Source organism: Acyrthosiphon pisum, chromosome A2, assembly GCF_005508785.2.
Source record: "Acyrthosiphon pisum isolate AL4f chromosome A2, pea_aphid_22Mar2018_4r6ur, whole genome shotgun sequence".
Taxonomy (NCBI): Eukaryota; Metazoa; Arthropoda; class Insecta; order Hemiptera; family Aphididae; genus Acyrthosiphon; species Acyrthosiphon pisum.
The window spans coordinates 2,586,050-2,595,700 of record NC_042495.1 but is presented as its reverse complement, the minus strand read 5'-3'; the positions used below and the strand labels follow the sequence as shown (position 1 = coordinate 2,595,700).

The following is a 9,651-nucleotide window of genomic DNA, read 5'->3' as shown; positions in this document are numbered from 1 at the left end:
ATAGATTTTTTTTTAATCAACTGAGAAAACCTAAGTTATTTCAACTGAAAATTACTAGTTAAGTTAAAAAGTTAAAAAAAAAACAACTTTTTAACTTAACTTTAACTTTTTAACTAGTTAATGCCCACCTTTGTGTACATGTATTTGGCCATCAAATAAAACATATTTATAGTTTTTTTCACAACACACATTTCACTATCTATACTATTATATAAAATGGTAAGGGTTTTCTTGGACCGCACTAACCGAGAAAACTAATGAACCGATTTGGCTGAAAATGTTTACTGTTATACTTTGACAGTCTGCTGGAGGTTATAGTACTATTTTTGTTTAGAAAAATCCACCAGAAAAGTAGGAAATATGGATGTCAAAAATACAGCAGTGGCGCCATCTATCCAGAAAAAAACTATAAAATAAAAAATTTAGTTTATTGTTGCAGATTAAAATAATAATAGTGTATTATAATGGTTGCTATTGGTTAATCTGTTTGTAGATTTGTCTTATTATTTTTCGTCAATATATATATACATACATATAGGTATGTATAAATGAATGTTTATGTGTAGATTAGACCTCTGAGAAGAAGTTAGATTAATTTAAAATAGGTAAAATTTGGTTTCTTCTTATTCATCGGATTTTAGTACGGTTAGCTTAGGTTAGGATTTTGTATTAGTTGGATATATTATTCCATCGTACGTGGAATTAAGTAAAAATGACAAACTTGGTATAACTTTGATACTCAGAGCTAAATCATACACTTACATATGGGTACAAACAGCACGGGGTTCGCGATCTACAGCTGGTAGATTGCCTACCTGATAATATACTGCTGCGAATCAGAATTTTTATTCTGGGTAACAGAAAAGTTAAGAAAAGTTTTGAACACCATACACCGAATATTAAATAAAAAATTGAACAAAGTATGAGTCATATAGAGTTGGTACATTTAACGGGTAACGAAGTGCACGGGATCAGTTATTTTTAGTGAAAATGTATTTATCATTAATAGCAATAGAAACATTTCAATACGTTTTCATTAACTATTTTTATATTTACTTGCCGATCACATTAAACTATACAATTTTAATGAAAAATTATACATCTCATCGTACGGAAGCAAAATAAACAAACAATCACGGATGAAGCTGTGACGGTCAGCTATAATATTATAATATTAATTCAACTTAAAGGCTATAATAAATAATAAAAATATAAAAAATCCAGACTGATAAACCGTCTCCACTCAGAATCGTTTTTCTTATACAATTAAATTATATCATTGAATCATATATCACATTAAACGAAAAAATTTCAATAAAAAATTATACATATCATCGTTCAAAGGCAAAATAAACATTTAGTCACGGGCGAAGCTGTGTTGGGTCGGCTAGTGTCATTATAAAATTATTTGTATAAATAAAATAAATTGTAGTTAAATCATATAAGTTATCATTCATAATATCATATTATAATGATGATCACATTCCCGATGAGGTAGTCAATATTTATTTCTTAGTGACTTAAAGGTGTTCGAGGCGACTGATATTTCTTGATGTCATCATGGATAGATCATATCGAACCGGTACGCTGTGACTTTATTACAACTTAACATTATATTATAAGTGACAACATTAAATATTAATACATAGTTATAATAAATTATCAGTCTCAATAGAGAACCGATTAACAATTGTATTATTGATATAATTATAGACTATATTAAACAATACTAAAATAATAAATAAATTACAATAGATATTTAAAAATTCGAAATGTTCGTCACTATGGCTAAATGCGCATATGACAATAAACATTTTTTTTATTTTCTTGGTGTCTTTATATCGACCAACCAATAAAAACGGCCCTTAGTTTGAACATTTTTAAGGATCTTTCTGAAAATACAAAACCAAATGATTCCGATTATGGCACACACAGCCGTTTCTGCGTAATACCCGTTCACTATAACAACACAATCACCTCCAATTGTTTTACACATCTATAGTAAAAAAAAAACAAAAATAGGAAAGAATGTAAACACAAATTGAAGAATTACTATATTAAATACTTTTTTCAACACCATTAAAATCGTTTAAATATAAAAAATATACTTGAAATTATACTTGTGGTCGTTAGTTGTTATACCTATCATAAAACAGTCATGTACCCACAAAGTATATGCATAACTTGACTTAATATTTAAAATGTAAAGTATTAAAAATATAATATTCAACTAGACAGTCTATGAAATAATTAAACAAAACATTTTTAAGAATGTCTTCATAAATTATCATATAATATTCTTAATAATTGTCATTGCTTTTAATAATCAAAATATAATTGTATTTGTATTACTTACGTTTTTTAGATTCGATGTATAGCAACTATTTTGGTGATCTAGAGAACATTGTTTAAACGTTAGGAAATCTACGATTCCAATGGCAACCGAAGACGACCATGCTCCTCCCAAACTTAAAAGTGTACCCAATAATGACATGTAAGTACCACCAAAACGTGAATCACTTATTCGAGAGAAAAAAGATAATAAAGCTACTCTCATAATGGTATCTAGAATCTATACAAATGAAATCACAATAGACATACATAAAATATTTTTCATGACTGATGTAAAAAGGAATCATAACAGTGTTTTAACTAAAAATGTGTTAATTTGAATCACATATTAATTAATAAATTATTATTACTTACACCTCGTATTGACATTATAAATATTAAAAGTGCATAGTAATACATTGGAATATGAACAAACCCATTTGCTACTATCAATGTCGGTGTATAATAAATAAATACCCCAAATGAAATATTCAAAAGTAATCTGAAATCATATTTAAAATTACTTAAATGTGAAATTAATTATATAATTGTATTTAATTATTTTTTTATTTTTTTACTGTATGGATAAAAGTATTAAACAGCACCACGAATATACAGCACAGTGGTATCTACTTACTCCTTTTTTTTTTACTTTAAATTGTTCAGCAAATAATATTTTTGAGAAAGAATAGTAGGTAAGTTAATTATAAAATGATTATATAACTATTTTTGTTTAAATCAGCCAGATTCCAGTGAATGACAAGGTAATATAGAATCAACATTCCAATCACATATTATTTGTATATAGTTTATAACATTGGTAATTATGGCGTATAAGGATCAAAAACAATTGTACCATATCGTTTTGGTAATAGATTTTATGATATATTGTGTGTAAATATTAATACCATCTAGAATTGTATATTTAAAATATGATGTATTTTGATAAGTAACCGTTTACTACATTCCATTTGTAGTATTTATTAATGATTACTGCGTACGATACAAAATTATTTTAAATATATTAAGACATTATGCAACTAAAGTTATTTAATTAAACGATAAAAATTATCCTATATGCGATGTAAATACTACCTATCTAAATATTAAATAACAATAACTAATAATAGATACTTATTTAGTCGTTTCAATATTGATTTTATTACATTCAGTCTTCAGAGCACAATGCTAATAGTACATGTCCTTTAATCTTATATAGGTAGATAGGTAATTTGGTTTATCTACCTGAAGGGTGTTGCTGTTAGGTATACGTTCATCGGTTTCGGACCAGAAGTGTATTTCACTACAACTAGTGGCAAAAACATTTTTACAACAAACATTGATGTGTCTATAAACATAATGTTGTCTTTTGGTACTCCCGCATCAATAAGTTTTAAAATCGCAAGACTGTCAGTTGCAGCAAATCCAATCTTGAATAATATACAATATTAATATATAAACTATTCATTGTGAAGAATATTATATATTTTCGACGCATAAAATATTATGTCCATTCATAATATTCAGGTTTACTAAATAAAATACCTTCAGACAGTCGTTGATTTTAGTTTAACGAAAATTATATTATGTATGTTTGTATAGTTTGATTTAATCCAATATATTAATATTAAATATTGGACGAGTTAAAATATTTGTACAAAATGTGTTCATAAATAATATTATCAGAACTTCCATTATTTAACAAGGGATAATACATTTATAGTTTTTAAAATGTCAAATGATTAAACCTCCGACTTAATAAATCAATTGACGTTTAGCGTACATGTTCAATTCTGACAAATTTTTACGTAATTCAAACGGATTACAAACTTCATTTCGTTAGCCTTAAAGGCTTCCATTTTGTTTTTAGCCAAATACAAAAATGTATCTCTTCAACATTTGTTTTTTAAAAAAAATATGATAAGTCGTAGGGGATTTTTATACATTTTATACGTTGGACATTTTATCGGTTCCGAGTATATAATACTTCGGGAAATTATTTGTTTTCTACTTTTCCGTCGAGAAAATTGAATTTAGACTTATTATTTTTACTGACGAATTATATTATACTTTAAAGAAGCTCGTGTCCATGTGGTTACGACTTTTAGGTATTGATATTATGACACTAAAGGCGAGTTCACAACTGCCCGTGTCGTGTCGTGTCGTGTAAAATTCTTTTTTCTGATTGGTTCACCAAAATGTGATAGTAAAATATGATCGTGTCGACCAACACGATACGTCGATACCGCGATTACCGCGAAGTTGAATTAATTCAAATATAAATGAATTAGTTAATGTAACTCTTCTCTTAGGTATCTATAGATTATTATTATTACCTTAGCTGTCAGCAATGTTAATGCCAATAATTTAATACCAGGTAGTTTTAAAATGTCCCATATTAGTGAATAGTTTTGAACAATGTTGAGCTTTACGTGGTCATCCTCTAATCTGTTATCTTTTTCTTTTTTAAATATTGCAATCAATGTAGTTATTAATATAAAAAGAACACCCCAAGCATATAAGAAACCTGTACAAATTAAGAATAATGAAATAAGTAAATATCTTTTGTTTTGACACTCAGTTATTATTGTTATCTGAGTATAATCAGATTTATTCACTTACTCCTCGTAGTGAATATCCCTCCTACATCTGGCCTAAACCGTAAGTACTTGTTACTAAAGTCTTCTGACGTCAAAAAGGCGGAAAATATATAACTTATCATTATGCCCATCACCAGACCGGTTGAATTGCAAGTAGATGCATAGCCCACGTTATTCCTGTGTAAATATCAAAATGTAACATAGATATTATATAATATCATATTATACCAATTCACAATATTAAAAAAGTTAACAATAACACTGACCTCTTCAGCATGGTCAGTGACCAACCATCGACGACTATGTCTAGCGTGGCAGCCAACATTCCCAGGAAGAAAAATGCGTATACCAATTTCAGTATATCCGGCTTTCGCGTTTCTGGCAACCATTCATCAATATTGCTGGCCATATAAATGAAGCATGCTCCTGTTCAACAAGAATGGTTAAGGAATATGAATAAGGACAACGAACGACATTATACCGTATACCACGCAGAGTGTATCCTAAGTCGTTGTACGCATGGTTTTTTTAATAAATGTAGAATTTCAAAAAAACTAAAAATAGACAAGTTATATTATTTTAAACAAGCAATTCCTTTTATCGCAATTTCAAAACTTTTAAGCACGCAGTTGTACCAACATCAAAAAATGTTTATTTTTCGAAAAACACAGTTTTTACCATGTGAATAGTTAACAACATTTGATTTTTCTGTTTGTACAACTGCGGGCTTAAACATGTTGAAATGGCGATAAAAAAATTTCTAGTTTTAAGCAATGGAACGTATCTTTTTTTTGTTTATTTAAATTCCATATTATCGATCCATAATTATTAAAATCTACGCGTAAAACAACATAATAGATACCTGATACCTACACCCTTCATATAAAAATACATTAATATATGATCTTATTTTTAAAAAAATATGTTATATAACCACATAATAGAATATCATTCGGTTTTATATGTTTTTAAAATGTCTGGACTCCTGAAATACACATGGTGAATGGGGTTTTATGACGCCTAGGCATCACAGTGATGTTTTTTTTAAGGTGGTGAAGTGGTTGTATACATTATGGTAACCAATAACATAAAACAAAAATTGAAATATTTACAGTCACATAATAAATGATATGTACTATAAACTATATTAAGTGGATAAACAGTGGGTATAGATACTGAAATATATTATGCTGGGCATCATGGTTTATAAATGTTCAACATGGCACTGCACATAGGTTATAGGTACCAACAATACGCTGACAATTACAGCCCATATACACACATCATGACATAATATAAAGAGATACTTCCACGTGTGTTGGTAATAAGTATAAGGGTGCAGAACAGAGACATAATATTTACATTAATACACGCACCCATTAAATATTGAACCGGTATGAGCCAAGATTTTCGTCTTCCAATCTTGTGTATGTACAGCGTGTCTACCAAAGGGGCCCATATCAGTTTTAAGCTTTCCGGCCATGTAACTAAACTGAATATAGCCTGGAACAAAATACGACTACGTTTATGCTATAAAATACAATGGTAAATCAGAGGTCAACGCATTGGTCGGGGGGGGGGGGGGGGAGCTATGTAGGATTTGGCAGTAATAGGGTTGGGTAGTATCAAAAATACAAATTGTATCTTGTATCATGGTACACAATTCTAATTTATCAATTGTCAGGTGCTATGATACATATCTTTACACTAGAATCATGTATCATATTTTTCCAAATTATACAAGATACTTTTATTGTAAATATTTATATTGAACGGAACCAAGAAATTTGAATTTGATTTGCAAGACTGAAAACTTAAAATAAATGTAACTGTGTTTTAACATGTAAGATACTTTGAAAAACGTATACAATTCAATGAACTAAATAGGAATTTTCGTTCTCATAAAATATAAATCATAAAATATATGAGTGTAACCGTGCAGGTCTTTCCACATAAAATAGAAAATCAAATCAACAGTAGAGAATATAAGCAATAGTACCATGTACCTATACTATTCGCATTGTTGTACCATTTTATTCATTCTGTCTTGTGTGTCACTGTGTCAGTAATAATTATAAGGCCGTTCACGTTTTTAATTTATTCCTTTATATTTGTTTAGTTTTAGTTTTTTTTTAAATGGATTATTTTACCGAACAAGATATTAAAATATTGACATCATGGAATGGGACATTTTTTTAGATTTGGTATCACGGCCCAAATGGGTATAATTATACTGAAAAGTATTTTCTATGACATGCCAAGATGTTAAAACGGAAAAAAAGACACTTTCTGAATCTCTTAAATGCACCACACTTTTTCGACTGCATATGAATGTTATGTATTATAATATTGTATATATTATAGTAACATATATAATATAATATACTGCATTCATTTATTCAAAATTTTAACCTTAAATATAATATATGACAACTAATCGCGACTATATGCATCATTAATATTTTTAAACTGCTATTAAAGTTAGGTATTTATGAGAAACCTTGCATTACATGTTCAAACTTTTCTACTAATTGAAAAAGTCAGTACTTATATATGAGAGACCATTTATTAAATACTCAAGCCTTAGCCATACAAATTTGTATAACATTTTTAAGATTTTTGACCGTACGAATAAATTCCTATAGACATTTTTAGAAAAAAAACTTAAAATTATTAATCAAAGACAATTCAAGCAAAGGCGGTCTGACCAAGGTTACCAAACAATTTTTTTAATAACAATATTACAACTTTAACAAATTTTTCATTTATTTATTTATTTTTTTTCAAGATTATTTTAAAAAGTACTGCACGTATTTAATTTCGATCTCATGAATGTACCAATTACGTCCAATTTTCTTCCAAAAACCTCATCTAAACGCCTATAATTATTAGACTAGACAAAATAAAAACAAAAAAGTAACTAATTTTCAATGAATCCCTATCCACATTGAAAAATCCTGCGTACGTCACTGCGATAAAGTATATAATTTTGTAGATTTAGATACAAGTCAATATTAAACATTTATATCATATAATATTAATCGCGCAGTCACGCCATTGTTGATGTTTAATCAGATATTTACCTGATCTTTATAAGATACATTTTTCTTACTCTGCAAAATTATCGGCATTACCAATGCTAAGCCAAACGGTACGCCTTGCATTGTATACAGCAACAACAATAGGAAAAAATTCAACCAATCTCCTTTCAAATTTGGCTTCTCGGCCGAATTCGAATCATCAACTACTACCCCTGGTCTGAGGTTGTCTAGTTCATCTTCGATCTTAGGTACCGTCATGTTTACGGTTTTGCCTTCACGATACACATACTAAACGCATAACACACATATACACTAAGAATAACAAAAAAATAATTAAAAATATGTGTACCGATCACTGAAGTGTTCGTACCTATACTGAAGTAAAACTGTTAAAGTGTACAAACGCGCTATACCTAAAATGTTCAAAATTTTGAACGATGATACACAGAAATTACAATATTATGTTAATAACGAAGATATATTTTCGTATGAAATGAGTAGTGGATATAATTTATTAAATGTATAAAAATTACATAGGAGCTATGACTTTCGATAATCATGATTAATGGGTGGTCCTACGGGTGCAGCCTCTACAGCCTATGCAGCACCTGACATTTCAACCGCCACTTTTTTTTTAATGATTGAAATCATATAATTATTCATAACTCATAAGTCATAAGGTAGATATTTTATAATTTATATATCTTTGTTATTTCACGATCTATTGTTCTGACCATGAACTTAGTTGTTAGTTGCAGGGTTGGGTAGTAACGTAACGAAAATCACAAATTACTGCAACGGAATTACTATTGCAGTAGCCAGTAATGCTGTAGTAATTTCATTATATTTTATTTAAATTAACGCATGTAACGAAATTTTTGTAAAAAGCAATTTCTATGGAGTAACGTGTTGCTTTCCACGCTATTAAAATAAGATATGAATGTACAGTGCATGACATAAACTAAGGGTTAGGATATTTGAGAAAAATTAAAAATCTATAATAGTATAGTGTGTGGCAAGGGCGGGAAGTGAACTATTACAGTCGCAAGCGAGGGCCACATTTCGCCCCATACTAAAATTATCTTTCCGCACGAGGCCACACATACTATTTTTTGTCACTCCTCTGCATTCATCGATCGCGACAAAAGAAATGCAGGGATCTATGCAACAACTACACCATAATTTTACGTCAACTAAAATTCACGATAGAAACGATTTGGTCTTATTTATATTTAAGCGTCTCGCATGGTGGTTATAATATGCAGAATATTAGATTTAACTGATAGTTCATGTTTTGTAAGGACCGTGGTATAGATTTCACTGTCTGGTTGTGCAGGGGATACGCGCGCGATATGTGCGCTCGACGCTTCTTGGGATTTAAACTTTACCACCCTGCATTTTTAAGGGATACACGCTTTACCGCCCACTGGAACAGAAAGAGGACGCTTTCCAACGCTTCAACCGTTATCGAAAACCAAACTTTTGGTGCAGGCGTAACAAAAAATATATTTACTATTCTGAAAGTTTTAGATAGGTAATAATGATGAATATTATAAAATATGCAGGAATTTTACACATTTTATTCATGCGTATTACATTCATCCATTGTCAATATAGTGTACCTATAGAATCGTTGTCTCACATAATATACTACTATACGTCTATACAATTTTTATATA

The 9,651-nt window shown here is 29.4% G+C and overlaps 1 protein-coding gene across 1 annotated transcript; it reads right to left on the bottom strand.

Annotated features, from left to right (window-relative positions):
- Positions 1–1,396: 1,396 nt before the first annotated feature.
- Positions 1,397–9,418, bottom strand: LOC100572445 (acetyl-coenzyme A transporter 1-like). The gene is made up of 9 exons (XM_029490452.1): positions 8,015–9,418; positions 6,308–6,434; positions 5,198–5,357; positions 4,954–5,108; positions 4,668–4,858; positions 3,577–3,761; positions 2,707–2,833; positions 2,357–2,572; positions 1,397–1,996 (listed from the first exon to the last, which is right to left on the bottom strand). Exons 1-9 carry the CDS (start codon positions 8,228–8,230, stop codon positions 1,820–1,822), a joined length of 1,554 nt encoding a protein of 517 aa, XP_029346312.1. The 5' UTR covers positions 8,231–9,418; the 3' UTR covers positions 1,397–1,819.
- Positions 9,419–9,651: the final 233 nt, after the last annotated feature.

Excerpts from the sequence above, each read along its gene's own strand:
- LOC100572445 (XM_029490452.1), bottom strand. The coding sequence starts at position 8,230 with ATGACGGTACCTAAGATCGAAGATGAACTAGACAACCTCAGACCAGGG. Across the intron at positions 5,109-5,197 it reads TCACTGACCATGCTGAAGAG|GAATAACGTGGGCTATGCAT; the intron begins GTCAGTGTTATT and ends ATATTTACACAG. Across the intron at positions 2,573-2,706 it reads TTATAATGTCAATACGAGGT|ATTCTAGATACCATTATGAG; the intron begins GTAAGTAATAAT and ends TCATTTGTATAG.